Raw genomic sequence first — 22,535 nt, 5'->3', positions numbered from 1 at the left:
AGAAATACCAAGGGCTGAAAGAAGAGCTAGAAAAGATGTAGAAGGTGAAGGCACAAGTGGCCCCCGTGGTAATAGGAACATTGGGGGCTGTGAGCCCCAAACTGGGAGAGTGGCTCCAACAGATCCCAGGAACAACATCTGAGATCTCTGTCTAGAAGAGCGCAGTCCTAGGAACAGCTAAGATACTGTGCAGGACCCTCAAGCTCCCAGGCCTCTGGTAGAGGACCCGAGCTTGAAGGAAGGAATAAGACCACCCTGAAGTGGGGGGCAAGTGGGGAATTTATATATGTATATATTTATATATACACACACACACACACACGTATGTACAGCACAATCTGTAAATACATTACGCTGAATAATACCCCCAACACACTTCAAGCACTGGGGAAAATCACAGCACATGTACAGGTTTCTGCAGGCTGTGTCCACTTTTGTCCAGGTAACCAGCAAAATAAATGACAGCATCAAAACAAATACATGTCTAGAAATGTTCTATAAACCAGAAACTTCCGTGTCCTAGGATGGTAAATAAAGGTCTAAAATTTGCGCACAACATTCACACATGACCTGAGCTTTGGAGTTCCACTGTTACATCTAGGAAATTTTGACTTCACAAAAACATAAAAAGTATATTTTCACTTTATAATTTTATTGCTTTATCTGCTATTCATTTGAGTCAGTGGATTTTAACAAAAGCAGGAAGGGTGAAAAAAAAAAAACTGAAAGACGGCCAAAATGTCAAATCGAGTCCAGAAAAGAACTCCTGGAAGGTATGCCATTGCCCAGCATACCATTTCTACATGTTATGTGTATTCAGTAAATACCACAGCCTGCTTACTGTCTCAAAGCCAATGAATGATTTGTGATGGATTTAGTATTATGCCAAATATGAACATAGAAATAAGACAAATTGTTGAGGAGAGGTGCTGGATGATCATTACAAATCTATATGCATCAGATTCACATTCATCTGTACTACCAGAGTCTCATTATTTTCCTGAGTACTGTGACCTGAGTAAACAAAATCTGTAGCTGTTTAAGCTTTTTTCAGCCTGACAGTTAGCACTTGCTCCTATGCTGTACAGCACTCCCAACAAGCTCATTATACATTAAGAAATTTTATAGTTCAAATCACTGGAGATTGGTAGCAATGTACAGTATAAGTACTTTGGTGAGATTTTAATTGGTGGCACTTACTAGGGGCAGTGCACTGGAAAGTACCTGTGCTAGGGGAAGAGGGGTTACCGCTCACTCTACCTCAGAGACAAATTCAGAAGAACCAGTCATTGGATGTAGACTGGATAGACTTTAGGCTCTTGCAAAGTAATGATGAGATTGGTTTATCCATCCATTCATTATCAACCACTTAGCTGGGATTGGGTCACAGGAGCAACATGCTTAGGTGGGTGCTCCTGATGTCCCTCTCCGAGGAGCTACCAAGCTAAATGAGGTATATAATCCCTCCAGCATCTCCTTGGTCTAATTCAAGATCTCCTAACAGTTGTACATGCCCAGAAAACCTTCAATTGAAGGTGGCCACAAGGTGTCCTATTCAGATGCTTAGCTGGCTCCTTTCAATACAAAGGACCTATGGCTCTACTATGAGCTCCCTCATGATGTCTGATCTCTGCACCCTATCGCTAAGGCTGAATGAAGCAACTCTTCAGAGGAAACTAATTACAGCTGCTTGTATCAGAATCAGCTTTATTGACCAGGTGTGTTGGACACATGAGGAATTTGACTCTGGTACAGTGGCTCTCAATGCGTATATACATGGCCTTATGTAAGGCAGCAGTGGGCAAGTAACCAATATAAGGCTGAGAACAGAAGTAATTGTTTTTGCAATCATTCATTCAGTCTCTAGCCAAAACTCATTCTCAGCTCCCTCATCTCCAAAATGCTGACTCTGCACCAATCCACTTGTCAAACTTAAGCTCTGTTTTACCCTCACTGGTGAATAAAACCCTGAAATATAACTCTTTTGTCTGGGGCAGCAATTCACTCCCAGCCTGAAGGTAGCAGTCCACCGTTTTCTGGCAGAGAACCATGGCCTGAGACTTCCAGGCACTGATTCCATCCCAACCGCATCACACTCAGCTGCAAAACTGCCCAAATGCATACTAGAGCTCATGGTCTGATAAAGCCAACAGAAGTGATTCCAAGGTCCCCAAACCAGACATAATCCTCCCCCCGACTGCACATTGAGATCCTGAACATGAAAACCACAAAAAGGATCAGAGACAAGGGGAAACTCTGGTGGAGGCTAACAGCCACTGAGAATGTGCCTGACCTCTTGCAGAGAATAGGGTAACTCTCACTCTGTATAATTCGTAACAGCAGCCCTGGTACCCCATACGCAGCATCTCAGGGCAAATCTCCTCCACTGCCACTGAGGAGCTAGTCAACTAGTTCAGAGACCTCTAACAAAGATAAGAATGAGACTTCCTCTGAGTACTCAGACTGCCTCCTCCTTGAAGGACATGCTAGTTGGGTTGTTTCAACTGAAAGTCCTTCTCCATAGCCTTTCTGAACTCCTCCCACACCCAGGTTTCTGCATCCATGACCACTACACCGATTTTGGGAATATTGCTTTACTTGGAATGGTATTATGGAGAAACTGAGCTGCCTTGTCAGAGGTTTTGTGAACTCTGAGTGCTGTCTAATTGGTCTTTTGTGCTAGTCATGGATTGGCCATAAACACCATGTTTGAACAAAGGGGGAATTGGTAAGTACCAGAACACACTAGGCCTAAGATCGATGATAAACTTCGTGGTCATATCATCAGATCTGTGGCCATATGTTATGGACACTCGGATGAACAGAGAAACAAATCAGAAACATCTGTGCTAGATAAATCTTGTACCTTTGGCCTTGTATCACAAAGCAACATGAGTGAGTGCACACTCAGCTTTCCTATTGGACAAGCAAGTAAAACACAAATAGCATAGTTGGCAAACCTAAAAGACAAAAAGGTCACATGTACATGATGACATTAATAGTATATAAAAAATTGGATGTTACATGTAATTTTCCACTAGTGTATACTTTGTCCAACTAAATAAGGCCTCAATTAAGAAACCATTCTAATTATACTGTAATGTGTTCCAAATGAAGAATACAAATCCCATAAAAATAATAGGTAACATTAGTGCATTTTCCAATAACCCTTATCAGAAACTCCAAAAGTTTCAGGTAAAAGTACCCTCTTCTTATGTTGTGGCAGACTGCTGTCCAAAATGTGACCCAGTGGTTCAGTATAATATAGAGTAACTTACAATATTCTTTTTAGTGCTCTCTTTTTTTACAACCATAGCAGTATTGTCTCAAAATTTAAATTTGCATTCAGTGATTTTCATGACTACAAAGAGACAGAGACCTAATGACGTTACGGCTAACATTAACAAACAGTTCCTATTTATACTTACACATCCAGCAGACACAAAGCAACATTAGCATTCATTTGTAGTTGTGTTTGTGCCCAACTGACAAATATCTTGTCTCTTTAGCTGCTGTTTAATTTCTGCTTTAATATTAAAATGATTTATGCAGCACCCATAAGTGGACAAGACACAACACAAAAAAATCATATATGAATAAACAAAATTTGCAGACTGGTTTAGAATCATCCACAGGACCTTCATTGCCAAAGCTGCATCCTCACACAAACAGCAATAGGTGCTTCAACCAGTCTACACACAATGTCTTTGAGATGTTTGCTTTTACTACATAGATAATGCAAATATTCCTCAGGAGAGGCAATGGATGAAAGTTGTTCAGAAGTGTCCACCAGCTCTAGTTATGGGCTTGCCTCCGGTCATCTGTCAGGATCCATTATGTCCTCTGTATCGTGTCAATTTTACATGACAACCAGTGCATAGTGTCATTAAACTCTTTAAAAATTCCTCTGGGTTTTGTATTTCAGTGTGATCCAGAGCTTGAAGATGCCAAATTTGCAGCATTTTAAGCTTTTACTAGCCACTAGATGCCAGTTCCATAGAAAACATGTCTATTGAAGTACACAGGTTCCAGGGGTTACAACTTTGAATATCTGTGCACACAATATCCATACCCTACCAATGCCCATGTTGCCTGGGCTACTAAACGTGGTGGTGTTGCCTTAATTCACAAGTCTATTCTCACATTAACCTCCAAACTTGATATTACTTTCAACTCTTTTGAAACTCTTGTAATAAAGCCATCTCCATTGGCTATAAAATAGCTGTATCCAGGGTGGCCAATTCCACCCATTCCATCTTACAGACCACCAGGCCCTTACTAACAACCTTTAGAAGAATCAGGTGAATTCATCTCAGATCTTGTTGCTCATTCTGATGAGGTTCCAATTGGAGGGGGACCCCAGTATTCACTTGAATAAGGTTGGTGATCCTTTACGTAAAGCTTATTTATCACTCACTCAAATTTTTGGTTTTACAGTTTGTGTGAGAACCCACCCACTGCAGTGGCACCCTTAACCTAGTCCTGTTTCACAGGATCACTTTCTTATCAAATCTGAAGCAACATTAGCACCATTACTACTACTGTTTGTGCAACGGTATATAACCATTTGACATAATGGTCCATCAACTTGCTTTTGGTAAGCAGCTGCCTGCCAATGGTCCTGGCAACTTTAATTTCTGCGACTAGCTCTGATGAAAAATGTGCCAGTGACTTAAAAACTGCTCTGTCTAGTGTCCTGGCCTCAGCTGCACCTCTCACATACCTTCTACCTCCAGTGGCACTGATTTACATTGTCTGCTGCTAGAGCTGTATATTTCTCTCTTAATCAATACCAATAAACACAATCACAGATTTGCAGCCAAACTTACTCAAAAAATGTTTGGGGGGTGTTTTTCCTTTATCTGATTTGACATATACTGTATAGACTATAAATCACTCTGAGGCAAATTCATGATAATGGGCTATAAAAATTTGATTTGACTTAATGTAAATCTAATGTGGCCACTGAGTGAACAAAGCACATCGTCTCATCTTCTGTGCTTCCTAGTTGGTGATCTTCTTGCGGGGCAGGTAGGCATTTGTGATCTGGTTCATTACCACCAGGGCAGGGAAAAGTGGCAGCAGGAGGAATGCCCACCAGGCGACCCCTTTCACTATGGCCTGGAACCAGTCTGAGAACATGGCCAACACCACAGTCATTGTAGCCAGCAGGTAGACCACCAGTCCGCAAGTAGCGTGGTACAGCTTTAGTTTGGGTGGAGGGGAGGACAGACGCAGCAGCTTTGGGAAGATCACACAAATACCGCAAGCTGCTTGGAGCCCAGTGGTGGCCAGGGTGCAGATGCCCAGCCAACTATGCCAGGTGACCAGGTGGGGGAGCTCTGGCACGTTCTTGCTGGCCACTATAAAGCCCAGCCCAGTGGCTGCAGCTATCAGGACCAGAGCCTGACAGAACCAGTGGAAACGAACTTTCCCTTTGCGAGATCTGAAGCAGAAGGGAGACTGCTCAGCTGAGAAGAGGAGGATGCCTTCAGTCATACACAGGCAGTACTGCAGAGGGAGAGAAAAGAAATATATACATGAACAAAGGTGCTGACTTTATTTTTTAACAAGTAGAGGTAGCAACTGTATGTGTGAAGAAACACAAAACAATGTGTCACAATGTATGAAAATTTAAGGATGAGGTGGAGCAGAAGCATGTGCCCATTATTTTCTTACATCAGGACAACTCCGGTGTATTATAGCTCTTTTACCATAGACACTTACCAAAAGGGTAAAATGCATTGTCTGTTCTTTTTATACTGTTGCTTGTGTCACTTAAACTCCACATTTAGTTTGGTTTCACTAGTGTGAATTAATTGATAATTCCCGTTAATTATAACTGAGGTCTTCTTATCGTCATTTTCGACCATCATTGCTCTTGGTTAGGACTGTTATTAACTAAAAGTAACTAACAGTGACATTGCTGCACCAAAGTTTGACAATGCAAGAAACAAGCAGTGAGATAATCAGACAAGCTGTAAACAAACCAATGGTTTATTCAAATGATCTAAACCACTATATTTGGAGGTCAAACTGAAAGTGAGCTCACTTGAAATGTCACTGTACAGGAAAACTGTGCACACTATTGCAGGTAGATCAAAGCTGAACCAAAAGGATTCAAATACAGTCCAGTTAAAAATGTTACCAGGTTCCTTTGTTTTCTCTTCCAAATCAGTTTAACCTGAAGACATTTTAAAATAGTCTTTTCATTTTACTGCTTGGTTTTTCCATTATGTACTTCATTGCAGATCAGCAATCTTATTCTAGATATAAATGATGGCCAAGCTGATGTTGGTCGCAGCTCAGTGAGGAACTACTACCTGGGAAACTAAAGAGGGAAATTCATCTTAAATAGACTAACTTTCAAAGATACCAACAAGAATTAGCTTACTGGGATAGCTGAAGCTAGAGGGTTAGGGCCGCTGTAAAATAAAAAAGTGAGTTCCGACAATGATCTCAGAATTCAGCTTTGAATGAAAATTATCATCTTAAAGCTCAAAAATCAGGTGTACATGTTCTAGTACTTCTGTGCAGAAGCAATGCGGTTTATGCACATCTCGCAAACTCTCGTTCATCCTAACAAAATTAAGTATTATGTGATAGTTTAAAGAGTTCCTTGAGTGGTCATAATCTCCAGACAGTTGTGCGTTCATGTGAGCTAGCGTCACATCCACTGATGCCATTGTAAAAGCGGAATTTTTTGACCGCCTGCTTTTGTGGATATATTTTACCTCCTGCTGCTGCACTCTGGATGTGCAGAAAAATACATGGCCTGAGGATACTGTATGTCCGGGAATGTTCCTGTACAGGGACTCGCTGTTTTACCTGACTGGGTCTAACCTACAGACAGCCGGGCTGTGAAGCACCCTGGGGCAGTGAATGATCAGCTCATCAATGTTGGATTTCCCTGGAGCACAGTACCTGTCTTTTTTTTGAAAGCTTGAAGCCAGTGTGTCTGTGGCACGTGATGTGTTGCTGATTAACAAGCGGATTAATGACCTGTGATGTTATTGTCGGTGCTATGCTACCTGTTGGGATTCATTTCACTACTTTGGGACTGTATGTGGTCATGTGGGGGAAGACGCAGTGACCACTGGTTGGATTTACTGACCTTGGGTCTATTTGAAACGGAGTGATGTATCCACTACTTGGGTTGTATGTCAATGAGTTATTTCTGTAGAGAATTGTTGTAAGGCTGGAGAAGTTACTATGTCTGCATTATGCCAGTTAAAATATGGGCTTTCTCAATTACCCGCTTTGTTTAGAGTGTTACACATCTCTTTTCATCAGTACATATACCGTTGTTTAACTATCTATGGAGGAGAAGTTCAAATTAATTAATGCTGTTGTGGTTTGTTGTGCTTTCCACTTTCATATTCTGGCTCAAATATGTCAGGGTAGGATTTGAGGCATCGTCATTGTCAAAAATCTCTTATTTGTCAATGTTTTTGTGTATGCGTTGTCCTGGGTTCCTGACCAGTCTTGTGTTTGCCCTGTTCAAAACTCAGTTTCATGTAGCACCCCCCTCAGTGGTTGTAGTTAGGATAATGTTAGGATTCAGGTTAGGGAAAACACATCTCGATGGGGACGCAGATTTTGACAAAACACCAGCAGCAGAGGTTGTGCACATTAATGAACTATCCGCATGGTTTTAGGAACAGACTCTGGTCCAGAGGGGAGGAGTTCAAACAGATTGTGTCCAGGATGTGAGGGGTCTGCAGTGATCCTCTCCGCCCTCTTTTTGACCCGTGAGGTGTACAGGTCCTCCATGGAGGGTGGTTTCCTATAGCCAGTTATGCTTTTCAGGCTTCTCCACACAGATGAGGGGTCATTGGCTGAAACCTGAGCTTTCAGCTTCTCAAAGTAGCTCCTCTTTGCTGCTCTGATCTCCCTTGTCAGTGTGTTCCTGACCTGGCTGTACAGAGTCCTGTCCCTACTTCTGTAAGCCTCTTCTTTGGCACGACAAAGCTGCTTGAGTCTTGCTGTGAACCAGGGCCTGTTGTTGTTGTTGTATGTGCAGAAGGACTTTTTGGGCACACACACATCCTCACAGAAACTGATATAAGATGTGACAGTGTCAGTGAGTTCATCCAGGTCTGTAGCTGCTGTCTCAAATACACTCCAGTCTGTGCAGTCAAAGCAGGCCTGTAGTTCTGACTTAGCCTCCTCAGTCCAGCGCTTCACTGTTTTGACTACAGGCTTCACAGCTTTAAGTTTCTGCCTGTAGGCTGGAATAAGATGGACCATACAGTGATCTGAGAGTCCGAGGGCTGCACGGGGGACAGAGCGATATGCATCTTTTATTGCTGTGTAGTAGTGGCCCAGTATGTTTTTGTCCCTGGTGGGACAGGTAACGTGCTGTCTGTATTTGGGCAGTTCATGGGTGAGATTTGCTCTGTTAAAGTCCCCTAGAATGGTGAGTGGAGAGTTGGGATGTTCTAGCTCCACGCTAGTTATCAGTTCTGCCAGGAGCTGTAGTGCACTAGAATGGGCCTGCAGCTTTAAACAGGCACCCACCAAGATGAAGCTTGAAAATTCACAAGGAGAATAGAAGGGTTTGCAGTTGATAAAAAGTCTCTAAGTCTGTGTTAAATGTCCTCTGTAGCACTGTGACATCTGCATCAACCTTCATTTATTTAGAAGCAGATTCCACCTCCTCTCATTTTCCCGGACCCGTTACGCAATCCACTCTGTACACCTGGAAGCCCGGTACTTGTATTGCGCTGTCTGCAATCGAGACACTCAGCCAGGTCTCTGTGAAGCACAAAGCAGCAGAGCATGCAAAGTCGGAGTTAGTCCTGTTGATGAGAAGAATTTCATCTATCTTGTTGACCGGAGAATGGAGATTTGCTAGATGGATAGACGGGAGTGGAGTCCAGGTCCCTCTCTGGCGTAGCCTCACCAAGCCTCCAATCCAATCCAATGTCCATACAGCATTCTTTGTTCACAAAAATCGGAGGAAGGTAGTTCGGTGTGAGTTGTCCGATATTGAACAGTTCTTCCCTGGCAAAAGTAATCCAGGATGGGTTGCAAAAGACAGAGAAAACAAAGAAAAACAACAAACACAAGAGAGCGCGAGTAACCACGGCTGCCATCACTGTTGGCACCGGAAGGTATTTGGAGTTATGAGGGGTGCCAAGCTAATCTAGAGGTACCCAAGATTAAACATTAAATGGCTGGAAATGAGCAGAATGAGCATGTCATGGGCACTTTAAACTCAATTCTGAATTTAATCTCAGAATTCTGATTCAGAATGGATGAAGGAGGAGAGTGGCAACATCTCCACTGACTCTATAAGGACTGTTTTTTGCAACAATGATGGATCATGGGAATGTTTAATAGTTCCAAACTAAAAGCAGGACCATAGAGTTGCATTGACTTGGCTACTATCTTCTAATGTAAGAAGCTGAAATTAATAGTATTAATTATACTTGTGACATTTTATTTTAGTGGCATGTGTCAAAACATTTATGCCTGTTTTACAAACTTTTTAACTGTCTCCCTAAAATATTGGGTCACTTTAATAATTAGGTACCTAGCTAAATTACCTGAGCTAACAACTGTTCAAGTCACTAAAAGCAGTACTTTGCTGAAATCCCGCTGTTCCCTGCAGAAAACAACGGATCTGAATCGGCCATATTGAATTATTTTAAGATACATAAATCACATCAAAAGCCCTGTATGAGTAGAATTCAACCAAGGACCATGACGTCGCCCAGCATGGCGCAGCCGGGGCCCCACCCTGGAGCCAGGCCCGGGGTCGGGGCTCGAATGCGAGTGCCTGGTGGCCGGGGCTCCCCTCATGGGGCCTGGCCAGGCTTAGCCCAAACAAGCGATGTGGGGACGCTCCCGTGGGCCCACCACCTGCAGGAGGATCCATAAGGGGCCGGTGCACAGTGGATTGGGCAGCAGTCGAAGGCAGGGGCCCCGACGACCCGATCTCTAGACACGGAGACTGAAGATTCAAACAGGAAAAGTGAACTTGAGAGGCTTTGCCCTGATAACCCCTCAGATGGTAAACAATATGTTGTCCATTCATCTTCACAATATATGGCAGGAAAGAGTTTATAGCTGGCTCCTTTAAGTCCGGAATGCCATCCCGGCTGAACATATAACAACACATAGAGTACTGAAAACAAAGATAAAACATGTCCTTCAGTCCACACATCCAGTGTCTCAAAGAGGGTAAGGGGGGAGGTGATGCATTATGTCAGTGAGTGTCTTCACAAACAGCAGTAAGACGTGACTGTGTGTGGGTGTGTTCACAAGTTAGTAGTGAGTCATAAACTAGCTTCTATTGTGTATGCCTTGAATAATTTCAGTGGTAGAAAACCAGACATCAATCAAAGATTAACAGCTCAGTGGGAAGAACCGTTTGTGACAGGAGAGGCATGATGTGTGACCAGTAAGTTACCACGGCTCTGATGATGCATCATAACTGATTCATCACACTAGTCTTCCACTATCCATTTCTGAGAAACTGCTAAATCGACCCATAACATATTTAAGTGTAAACGGCTGTTGTCAGTAACATATTCTAGGTCAGTTTGTAACAGTACCTGACAGAGTGATGTGTTAGCACTTCCTCATTCCAACCCCTCCCATCTATTATTAACAGTGGAAAGAACATGGTGACACAAAGACTAGAGGCTGTGGAAGGAGTATGTTCAGAATTTACCGAAGAGTTCACATTCAACTCAACAAATAATAGCAGAATAAGTTTATAGTGTATTCTTTTATTAGTTTACGGTTCATCTTTTTATGCTGAAACAAAAGACTTGCTTTCTGATTTACTTTCTAATATATATTTAATTAGCTTCATACACAGCCTCACTGACTGTAGCTGTGTTAGACATAGAATCAGTACAGTAACAACACTGCTGCATCATTCCCAGTGACAAGCCATCTATGTAACTCAGTGACACTGATATGTCCTGATGCATCAAGCCAAGGAGCACATAAAAGCCATTAAACTCATGCCAGGTAGTGTCATAATAGTGCTTTTACATTTTATTCAAGATCTCATAAGTTTGTGATAAACTTATTTTTGATTTTGTTATGAATATGATATGACTTTCACAACTGCTAGATTATTATCTCATGATTATAATAAAGATTTTGTCATTTTGTGGCAGTGCCAGATGATCCCACTGGGTGGCCCAGGGCAAAACGCAGCTGTGGGCCCCTATTCCCCCATTCCTTTCCCATAATAGCTAATGCTATTTTGAGTACACCTAAATCTATGTAAGAATGTGCATCAAGTTCTATGTAAACAAAATATCAACAGACTTTTAAGTATTAAAATAAAGTAGCATTAAACTTAGGTAATAATGCAGATGAGGTCAGACTAGTGAAGAGGGAATTTTTCCACAGTTTGTATGTGTGTGTGTGTGTATGTGTGTGTGTGTGTGTGTGTGTGTCTAAGAGAGAGCAGTGGAGAAGTATGGACAGTAAACTTACTGCAACAGACATACCCACTGGATGCCAGGAAAACAGACCTGGAGCAAAAAGAAACACCAGTAAGCATTTTACAATCCAAAACTATCCAAGCTGATGAAAGCTGAATGTTCATTATTAATTGCAAAATTGTGGAGTGATTGCCAAATCAGTTGTACTTTCATTTCTGAACAAGTCAGAATCTCAGTAAGGCTTGCTTTGTTTCTATCCAGCTTCTATTGCCTGCATGCATTTGATTAGCAAAGTGCTCCAATTATCTGACAACAGCTGACTGCAGGATATATGAGCTGAAACTTTGTGCTCCAGCTATTTCAACTGACAGACAGAAATGAACCTGAAGACAGTTTGCTGATCCATTCATTGGTTTAACCCTCCTGTTATGTTGCGGATCAAATTGGCCCATTGTAAAGTTTAAACATCTAAAAACAATCGTTAAAAGTATTTTATTGGTATGAAACTTCTTCTGCTTGGCTTAATAGGTGTAATCAACATATAAAATGAAAATGGTTCATTTCACAAATTTGCAGCCTCCTCCCCCTGCATGTTTATATTACAAAGATACTATTCGGGTCAATTTGAACAGAAGAGGTGTCTCATGTTAATTTATCAATTTTACTAATATCATTTATCACTTGATAAAAAGAAGAGATTTCAAAATGTAAAATAAAACTTAAAAAAAATCAATGTGAAATGTAAAAATGTATTTTATATGTAGGTCTTTCCAATGTACATAAAAAAAAGTTTTAACATGCATTTTTTATGAAAAACGAGTGCATTATCCTTATTGAACCATAATCTGTGAGAGGTAAAGAACACCATTGCACTAAATAGTGATTGAAATGGTTAGTAATGGTAAAATTAACCCAGGAACATCACTGCTGTTCCTGAGAAAGGAACATAACAGGTGGGTTAAGCTCCACTACCAATCATTGGTCCCAGCTTCTCAAATGCCAGCACTTCAGAAGAATTTAATCACAATGCAAATTTGACAGTTGACATTTAAGAGATGAAACTACTATTTTATTTGTAAAAATCCGTAATAGTCAAATGGAAATAATCATTGTTTGGTTAAAGGGCCATTAGACTACACATTTAAGAAATATCCTATTAAGTGTTAATGCCAGAAATATTGATGGACTTAGGAGGACGATATAATAAATTGCATTATTTTCAGTGAGACAGTAACTTTGCACAATAAGCTGCCAGTCCAAACACCCATATATGAACTCACTGGTTCCAGGTCTGGACAGTAGGGAGATGGTGAGGGTCAGGCCCAGGCCGGTGACATGAGCAGCTATCACCGCCGCCCTCCGCAGCCACACGTAGAGCCAGAAGTCCCGCATCCCCAGCCCCAGCCCCTCTCCCACCGGGCTGTACTCTACATCAGACCGCATACCGCTGACGCACCTGCCCGGCTACCTGCCGGCTCCAGTGAGTGTAAAAGGTACACTAGAACGGAAACATGGGGCGCGAATGCTGCCGAGACACTGCACGAGCTCCATAATCATAAGGCATAGCTAATTAAGAGGAAGACACACGGGATGGAAGATCCGGCCGAGAAATATGACCTTAGTCAAACTACACACAGACACATAACATTAGTACTTCCGGTATCTCCTTGAGCCCTCTATTTTGCGCAGACCACCTTAACGTGTCGATGTTGTCCATTGATTTTGAGTACGGTTTAGGAGAGCCGTTTTACAAGAAGAATCGATTCACTTGCAGCTATAGTCAAGTTATCACCAATGTGATGAGACAATTAATCGACGATGTAGCCAGTCCCTGCAAGTGACCGGTGAATCAGACGCACAGACGCCTCCGGGGTGAGAGCTGTGCGTGCTCCAACGCTACCGACAGACACGTTCCTATTGTCCACAGGTTAACGATAGTATTTGAACATCTTCTGAAATAAAATTCCCAGCTCTCTGACAGGGGCTCGGCCAGACATCACAAATGGTATTGAATAATGAAATTAAAAACTTCAAACTTTCTCTGTTGGCCCGTGTTACGGTTTCACTTCCTGGTTTTGTTTATCGACACCGAAAAGTATGAGGCAAGTGATAAGCTCCACATCATTTCCTACTTCTAATGTAGTCCGAGCTAGCAGCAGCGCAGCCCGCAGAAAACGGCAGGTGGGCGCCTGCATACAGTGAGGGGATACAAGTACTTTGTTCCATTTCAGAAACTCGTTATCAATTTACAGAGGAAAGTCGAAAATGAGATTGGAAAAAAAAACTGATAGCTGACCAAATTAGCCAGAGCGGAATCTGAGGGAGACCCGAATTTAGGTGAGCACAGCCTACACTTTCCCCACCTGTAGGCTAGAGTATTTTAAGCCTGTTCCAATACCATCCTAAAGATCTTCCCCGTCACTTTTTCTACCCTCTTCAATACATTAGTCTTTCTTTATTACTTTTACAAAGGATATTTTTGTCGGCATCAGCAATAACATCCCCATAAGATCTACTGCAGACCAAAGTCTGATGCAACTAAGATAAAATTCAAGCTGAAATGCTGCTGAGTCAGTAGGGTGTGAACATATTTTTATCTTTAAATTTACCGAACTAGATCCTGAAGAAAACCGCCATTAGTGAAATATTGTACCTCTTGAATAACTTTCAAACTAATAATGATATCAATGCAATTTCAAATGCTCGGGGAGATTTTCGTTGTTAAGGAACCATATTATGAGGGCCACATAAGAATATAGCTTTTAGATGGAATGGCATGACGCAGAGTGCCGTCTGGTTTTAGCTGTATGAATACAGGCTGGACAGTTCTGTATTGTTCATCTGTTTAGGTACTATCATTTGTCCTTCATCAGTCAATTTTAAGAACAAAAGAAACAAAACTCTTTGCTCGCCCCTAATATAAAAAAAAAATACACAATGCACTTTGACCCTTTACAAACAGGGAACAAATCCCTCTTTATCCACAGTGTAACCAAATTTTAGTCAAAAAAAATAAAAAAAATAATAATCAATGGCTTTATTTGCGTTCACACTTGTAGCTGGACTTCTCAAACTCCAAGTGGACATTTATTTTACCAGAAATACAACTGTTTCCAAAAATACCAAATCAGACTGAATTTTTGGAAGTTTTAAATTAAATTAAGCAACAGTTATGTAACTTACTCTGAGCATCACATAGCTTGAAGTGCTGAAAAAGCAAATAAAGAACCTTAACTGGATTGTCATATATGTTGTAGGTAGAACAGATGTTCAAGAGACAAGTGATTGCAAAAATATAGCCTTAAAAATGAGTCACAGAAACCAAGTGTAAAGGAAATTTTTAATCCATTTTTATAAACCAACATATTTAATTTAGCAGCATAACCAATGGTCTTGAGGTATTTCTAAATCCATACTCTGAATTTCATCCCACCCTCCCATTCCCAGTTCTCCCTCAGACATTCATCCAGACAACAGCAAACACACAGACCCACACAGCCAGCTGAAATTCACACCAACAGATCCATACTGCACATAAAACACAATCTGACACACCCATACTTGAGCGTTTGCTCAACAGACAGACGCAGACACACATTTGAGTCCCGTTGACTCAGTCTTGGACTGAGCAGAGCTGGCTCCCTCAGAGTGGCTTGTAAGGCAGGCACACTTAATGGTGCAGTTTTGGCTGGGGGACAAAAGAAACATTTGAAATTACTACTTTCATTTTGCCACCTTATTTGTATATTCACTTCCAAACTGTACAAAACAGGACAGAACAAACTGATACACAGGGTGTCAGAAAGGTCAGAAGCAGAAGAAGAGATAAAAGAAGAATATTTAGACATCTAGATCAGACACTTCCTTCACACTGACTTTTAAACAACACTTTTTCACAGCACGGTAACAAAATCAGAGTGCACTGTGCTCTGGGTAGCTTTAAATTTGAAATACAGAGCTAATAAAGCCTTAATGTCAAGCTCCCAGAGTGTGTCTGTCTTGTGGAAGAAAAGGTACAAGGTCTTTATATATATAAAAAAATCAGAAGATACACACACACACACAAAAAGTGGTTTTATGTGTAACACCTGTAGTTTTGAACTCTGGCTCTGAAAACTGTGTAGCTTGCTCCTTTGCAGAGATCAGCAGCTGTAGTCAGCCTGGACTCACTGCAGTGCTGCATCAAGTAAGTATGAAAAGTGAGTAAAAATTATGGATTCTGTTCCTCCGCTCAGGAGGAAAAGAATTAGGAATCTCTCTGATCCTTGGCTGAATGACGTTACGCGGGCCTATCGGAGACGGTGCAGACAGGCAGAGCGGAAATGGTGGAAGGATGGTCTGCAAGTCCCCTTAGACGTCCTAAGAGCCTGTCGTCAGGACTATCAGAGAGCTGTCAGCGATGCTAAGTCTCAGTATTTAGCCCAAATTATCTCGGAGAATAGTCATCAGCCGAGAGTTCTTTTTAAGACTATTAATTCGGTTATCAATCCCTCTACTGCTGTGTTTCCTGAAGCTTCGAATGCTTTGTGTGACGATTTTTTATTGTATTTTAGTGAAAAAGTCCGGGCCATCAGAGTGAGTCCTCTACATCTTCCACCTTATGCCCCAGCTGTGTCCCACCCTGGTGATACCTTCACCTCATTTGCTCAGGTGTCCCTCTCACAACTTAAAAAATGTGTGCTTCAGCTCAAACCCGCTGCTTCTCCGCTTGATCCCCTTCCGGGGAAGATTTTTAAAGAAGTTATTGATATAATTGGCCCTGGGCTGGTCAACTTTGTTAACTCATGCTTGAGTTCTGGCTCGGTCCCTTCGACCCTTAAGCATGCGGTTGTTAGACCATTACTTAAAAAGCCCAACCTTGACGCTATGGTATTAAAAAAATTTCGGCCAATATCCCTACTCCCTTTCCTTGCTAAAGTTATGGAGAAGTTGGTGCTTACTCAGCTGCAAACTCACTTAAAATCTTTAGATTTGGGTGATAAATTTCAGTCTGGGTTCAGGGCCCGACACAGCACTGAGTCTGCTTTACTCAAGGTACATAATGATGTTGCATTAGCCCTAGATGTGGGATGCCCAGTCATTTTAGCTTTGCTGGACCTATCTGCGGCTTTTGACACAGTGGACCACTCGATTTTACTTTTAAAACTTCAGTACTTTTTCGGTCTGGGAGGGGAGGTGCTAAGGTGGTTTGAGTCCTATTTTACCGATAGAACCTATTCGGTTATGATTGGTGACCATTCTTCCGGCACAGCTTCCCTGACTTCTGGCGTCCCGCAAGGCTCCATTCTGGCCCCTTTGTTATTTTCCTTGTATCTCTTACCACTTGCCGCCATTATATCTAGTCACAATGTTCCCTTTCATTTTTATGCTGATGATATCCAAATCTATATGCCGCTGGTTCAACCGGAGTCAGGTTCGTTTGGTGCACTACAAAACTGTCTGCACGATGTTAAAACTTGGCTAACTCAGAATTTCCTTTACTTAAATGAAGGCAAATCTGAATTTATTGTTATCAGCCCCCATTCGGATGGAAGTGTAGTTGATCTTGGCACATATGCCCCCTCGCTCTCTAATGCGGTAAAAAATCTGGGGGTAATTTTTGATGTCAATTTTAACTTTGATAAGCAGATCAAGTCAGTGGTAAAAACCAGCTTCTACCAGCTAAGATTGTTAGCAAAGGTAAAGCCATTTCTCTCTCATAGTGACTTAGAGAAAGCCATTAATGCGTTTGTGACCTCCCAGCTTGATTATTGTAATGCCCTGTACTCCGGTTTATCCCAGTCATCACTCTCCAGGCTCCAACTTGTTCAGAACGCGGCTGCCCGTCTGCTAACAAACACTCGTCGGCATGCCCACATCACTCCAGTTCTGCTTTCTCTTCATTGGCTGCCCGTTAAATGGAGAGTAGATTTTAAGGTTTTGCTTTATGTTTTTAAAGCCATGCATGGCCTTGCCCCTCAGCACCTGTCCGATCTCTTGGCTAGATATGTCCCTCGCAGAACCCTACGATCATCGGGTCATAATGCTCTTAACGTTCCCCCTGCACACTACAAAAAATGGGGAGGCCGCGCCTTTGCCGTGCATGGCCCTAGGCTGTGGAACTCCCTGCCTTTAGATATACGCTCGATAACTGAGCCGGCAGCGTTTAAGTCAGCGTTAAAAACGCATCTTTGTAAACAAGCTTTTAATGTTTAGCGTGTCCACTGTTTTTGCCAGCTTTAATAATTTACTTTTTAACTAGTTTTAATATGTTACTGTGTGTATTGGTCCACTAGACCGCCATGGGTGAGCCCCCAGTGAGAGAGCCGGCCGGGTAGTAGTTGGCCTATATCAGTCTTTGGATATCTATTTGGCTTCTTGTCTGTCTATGAGCGTTTTGAACTGATATTGTATTGCTATGTTTCTATTGTTGTAGCACTTTGTGCTCCTGAGCTGGAAAGTGCGGTACAAATAAAGTTGATTATTATCAATTATTATTATTATTATTATTATTGTTAAATCTCCAAAAAGTAACTGAGTGACAGTCAAAACACTGCTTCTGTGGTGTACTCCTTTAATTTGAAATATTATTTAGAAAATAAAGATGTGTCATAGATACAAAATGCTGTTAGCTGGTTGTGACGCCTCAACCTCAAGGAGAAAGCTGCAAATTGTAACTTTATCTAGCAAATAATTTTCCTGTCACCCTGTGTACTGCTCATTTCCCCTCTTCCAAACTCACCTTCTGTGTGCCCAGTTTCTTCTCCACACCCCCAGCCAGCCCCCCACCTTTGCTGTCCTTCCAAGGGTAGAAGTTAGAGCGAGGAGAGGAGGAGGTGGCAGAACTGGAGGAGGACGAGGGCAGGCGGTGCACTGAGGGTTTGGAGGAGGGCGAGTGTTCCTCCATGCCTCCCCCCTTGTGTTTCTTCACCAGCCCCTGGTGCTCGAAGCCCCTTCCGCTGCCCTGCTCGTGCAGTCCTGAGTCCCCCATGCCAGCCCTGCTATGGGAGTTGTTGGTGGCAGAGGAGAGATCTGGGGGTGATGAATGCCCCAGAGAAGGGTGTGTCCGTCGGTAGGTCCAGACCGCCTTGGCAGCTGGTGAGTGGGACTCTGAGGGGGAGGGCTGAGGGCGGGGTTTGGTGCTGGGGGAAAGCGTGCCGTTGGTCTGTCCGTGTGAGACAGGTGAGGGAATAGGGGTTTTAGAAGAGGAAGGTGAAGAGGATGAAGAGGTGCCGGAGGGTGGGCGGCCCCGGTCCTGAAGTATAATGCAGTTCCTGTCGGGGCCTGAGTGCTCCCCTTCCTGGGATGGGGCTTTGCGTTTACGGAGGGCAGCGGCAGCAGCAGCTTCCTCTCGCAGCTTTAGCATCTGCTTGCTCGGACGCCCCACTGGGTTCTTGGGCCGCCCAGTGCCCACCTGACGCACTACCACAGGCTTACCCAGTGACACCAGATGACCACCACTGGCGTTCTCTGACTGTATGGTTGGTAGGGGTCTCCCTGGACCTCGACTAGAAGAGGAGGAGGATGCAACTTTGAGGGAGGAGCTGATATGACTTCCTGTGCGGACCTTAGAATGTAATGAAGAGGAGGGTGTGGTGGCTATGGAGGAAGGAGATATAGAAGTGGTGGTCTTGGCTAAGAGAGGTGGAAACTGAAGGTCTGTGGCTTGAGGTATTTTCCTGGATTGAGAGGAAATAAATCAATATGTCAGTATTCCAATATATAAAACTAAGTCCTCTAACCCAGCCTTTCCCAAACTTAAAGTCGTGGACCTGATTTTATTGGGTTGCCAGTTGGCAGAGTAAAATGCATAACAATGCTATGAAATGTGAATTCATTTTCCAAATCAAAACAGAAGAAGGGCGCTCTTTTTTTGTACACCAACAGCAGGTTTGTTAAGTTCAGATGCTGTGTGCAAGATGCGCTCTCTCCCATTTTCTTCTCAAACTAATTTCAGCAGGCCCCAACTGGCCATCAAACTTCAATGGCCCGTTGGCTTTCTCCCAAAACTCTTAAACATAATCTTTCACAGCTTATAAAGATTATTCAACAGCTGCCACAACACTACTGGCACAAGCCTTAACAGCCATGACAGCTCTTGCGAGGACTCCTGCAAAGGAGATCTGGTAGCAAATGAAACAGAGAGATGGAAAACCTTCGACCAGCGGTATAGAAAAGGAGCAACAGAAAAAGAAAACAAATTTGACTGACACCAAGTGTGTAAAAATAACTAATGGAACTAACATAATACACCATGCATGTAGCTGCATATGTTACCGTTGTTCTGTCCATTTTGAATGTAATGCATATATTTATTATTTGATGCTATTGTCAGACAGTCCCAATGATGTTTGTTTCATACAAGTTTGTTATAAGGTAGTGAGAAATTTAACATTACACTCAGCAGCTTCATTATTGCTATTATGTACTTTTACAATGAAATAAATACATTTCATGTAGGCTACATTTTAAATTTAGGGTTTGTTGTATGTAGTTTACAATTGCACTTGTGATGGATTTTTTTAAGTTTGGGTCCCAGAGAGAAACCAAATTTCTCTTTTGGTCTCAAGCTGAAAATGTTTGGGAACCACTGCTCTGACCCTTCATTTAAAAATGCACCTTATGCATTATAAACGGATAGCTGTTGTCTCTACTGTGCGGTAGACAGGGGTATGCTATGTTAATTTTGGCAGTGCTCTTTGATTTATAAAAAATAAAGACCAAGTTCAAAACAGGACTGCACTGTTCATTCTATATGTCTGATAATTCTGCATATAAATGTAGTCATTATCAGCTGATGTTTAGGGAAATTGTCCCCATCTTCCCGCCAATTTCACACTTTTCACTGCAGCTATTCTTAGTAGAACACACCATCTGCCTCATCTCAGAGCTCTCAAATTACACTCAAATTTATCTGCTAGTGTTACCAATACGCAGGATATGACCACAGATCATCATTCGCCACTAAGCACTGAAAAACATCACTGGTGAATGTCAAATTTCAAATGTGTGATCATGGTGGTAGGGCATATCTCAAATGATCTCAATCAATCAGCATTAGTGGACTGAACATTTTTTAGATACATTACCCATCTGGTACCAAAAGCTCATTTTTATCACTGATTAGAACCAGTTCAACATGGTGGGCAGAAGGCAGAGCAATTATGCCCTCAGTGCCCCTAGGTAAACTTAAAATAAATAATTTTGTATTTAAAATGCAGTTGCTTCAGAAAGTATTCAGACTACTTCACTCACTGCACACTTTGTGTGGAAGATTCATTTTAAAACTCACTGCACACTTTGTGTGGAAGATTCATTTTAAACATGTAAAATTACAATTCTGACCATCAGTCTAAACTCAATAACCCATAAATGTGTCATGTGAAGTGAAAATGTTTTCATGAATTTTTTTAAAAACAAAAACTGAAATTTCTCATTAACAGAAGTATTTAGGTCCTTAATTCAGTGCTTTGTAGAAGCCTTTGGACAGCAGTTACAACTTCAGGTCTTATTGGGTAAGTCTCTCTTAGCTAAGTGTCTGAACTGCCATCTTCTTGTCTCTCCACAGAAGTTCTCTGGGGTTTAGATCTTGACTTTGGCTGGTCCTCTCAGGCACATGTCACAGGAAAACAGTGGTTCATTGTTTTTAAAGACAAAACCATACTTGCAAGAAATATTCAATTTTTAAAAATGTTATGACTATTTTAATATTCAAAAATCCTTAGTCTGAATACTTTGTGAAGTCACTGTAATAACAATAAGGATAATCACCTTTATTTGGCCAAGCATGTTACACACACAAGAAATTTGTTTCTGGTCACCCTAATTTTAATGAAAAAAAAAATAAAAAAAAAAAAAAAAAAAAAAAAAAAAAAAAAAAGCACTCTTTAGGTGTCACTAGTAACACTTAGTACTGTATGGTGCCGCGAACAAAACCTACTGGAAACATCAAGCCTTATTTTCAGTCACCCACAACAGAAAACAGAATAAAGAGGCATTTTAGAAAGCAATACAGTAAATTGCATAGCTGTTGCTACATAAATTCCAATAACTACAATTATCACTTTGCAGTTGTATGCCTCCTCCAACCAGTCCAATTCACATGAATAGTACAGATGTGAGACAACAATGACCTTGACCACAAAAATATGACCCTTTCATCCTTGAGCTCAATTGGACGTTTTTGCCAAATTTGAAGAAATTCCCCCAAGGCATTTCTGAGATATTGATGAGAATGGGCCAAATGACCGGACAACCCAAAAACCTAATACCTCTGGCCACAGTTATCACCAGCTCGGAGGCATAAAAAGTAACCGAGTTGTTTGTTTCCTTATAAAAACAGGTCAAGAATTCACACCCACAAAAGCAGACCAAGGCCAAAAGGGCCAAGCAGGAAGGTGATCTCAGGTTTCTTACTTCCAAAGATGGGCACTAATGTGCTGTTCCAGCATGCTGCAAAGAGCCGACCTCAGGTGATGAAGTCGTCTGTCAAACGTGTAGATGCCGTGACCCAATGCATGGCTGCCAAATGAACACACCTAGAGAAAGAAGATGTTGTAAATCTGTTACAGATAAGTATCGTCTATGGCTATCTGTAACAATTATTATCCAAGGCAGCTCTAAACAGTCTCATAGTTACAGTATAATCACATTTCACTGGTGTATTGGTTTTGTGTTGTGATGTACTTCTGGGTAAAACAGAGACAAATCTTTGTTAACCTCTGGAGGGAACAAGTTGAAAATAAAAACGTTCTGCCAATTGTAATGTTCTCTCCACTTCCTTACATTAAAGGTCCAGTGTGTGATATTTAGTGGCATCTAGCGGTGAGGTTTCAAATTGCAACCTTCAGCAAAGACATACATAGTGTTCAACAGCTCTCATAGCAGTTTAACAGCCATTACCGTAAATGTGGGACAAATTGCGCTGCCGGAAAACAAGTACGGCCAACTTGACCAAGCAAAAGCTAACAGCAGCTCACTTGACTGCAGTGTAATTTAAGAAGGATGAATAAACACACATTAAGATGTGTGTGTATACCATTTTATTATTTAGGTCTATTAGTAAACACTCAACCAGACTTTAAGCATCCATTTTGGCTGCTCCAAACATCCTTACCGTAACTGCATAAAAAGCACAACAAAAGT

At 41.9% G+C, this 22,535-nt stretch overlaps 2 protein-coding genes across 2 annotated transcripts in view; both read right to left on the bottom strand.

The window, feature by feature from the left end:
* Positions 1–3,378: 3,378 nt before the first annotated feature.
* Positions 3,379–13,749, bottom strand: cyb561d1 (cytochrome b561 family, member D1). The gene is made up of 3 exons (XM_020617878.1): positions 12,692–13,749; positions 11,464–11,501; positions 3,379–5,511 (listed from the first exon to the last, which is right to left on the bottom strand). The coding sequence occupies exons 1-3, from the start codon at positions 12,852–12,854 to the stop codon at positions 5,005–5,007; spliced, it is 708 nt and encodes a 235-aa protein (XP_020473534.1). The 5' UTR covers positions 12,855–13,749; the 3' UTR covers positions 3,379–5,004.
* Positions 13,750–14,730: 981 nt separating this feature from the next.
* atxn7l2a (ataxin 7-like 2a) overlaps positions 14,731–22,535 on the bottom strand; it is a 34,480-nt gene continuing 26,675 nt past the window's right edge. The window contains exons 8-10 of the mRNA XM_020617877.1: positions 21,807–21,928; positions 18,133–19,069; positions 14,731–15,099 (exon numbers count right to left, since the gene is read on the bottom strand). Of these exons, the coding sequence (XP_020473533.1) occupies positions 15,082–15,099; positions 18,133–19,069; positions 21,807–21,928 (1,077 nt within the window). The 3' untranslated portion in view covers positions 14,731–15,081. The remainder of the gene's footprint in view (positions 15,100–18,132; positions 19,070–21,806; positions 21,929–22,535) is intronic.

This window comes from Monopterus albus, unplaced genomic scaffold (genome assembly GCF_001952655.1).
Source record: "Monopterus albus unplaced genomic scaffold, M_albus_1.0 scaffold196.1, whole genome shotgun sequence".
NCBI classification, from domain to species: Eukaryota; Metazoa; Chordata; class Actinopteri; order Synbranchiformes; family Synbranchidae; genus Monopterus; species Monopterus albus.
The sequence above is the reverse complement of the archived record's forward strand: the minus strand, read 5'-3'. Positions and strand labels throughout refer to the sequence as shown.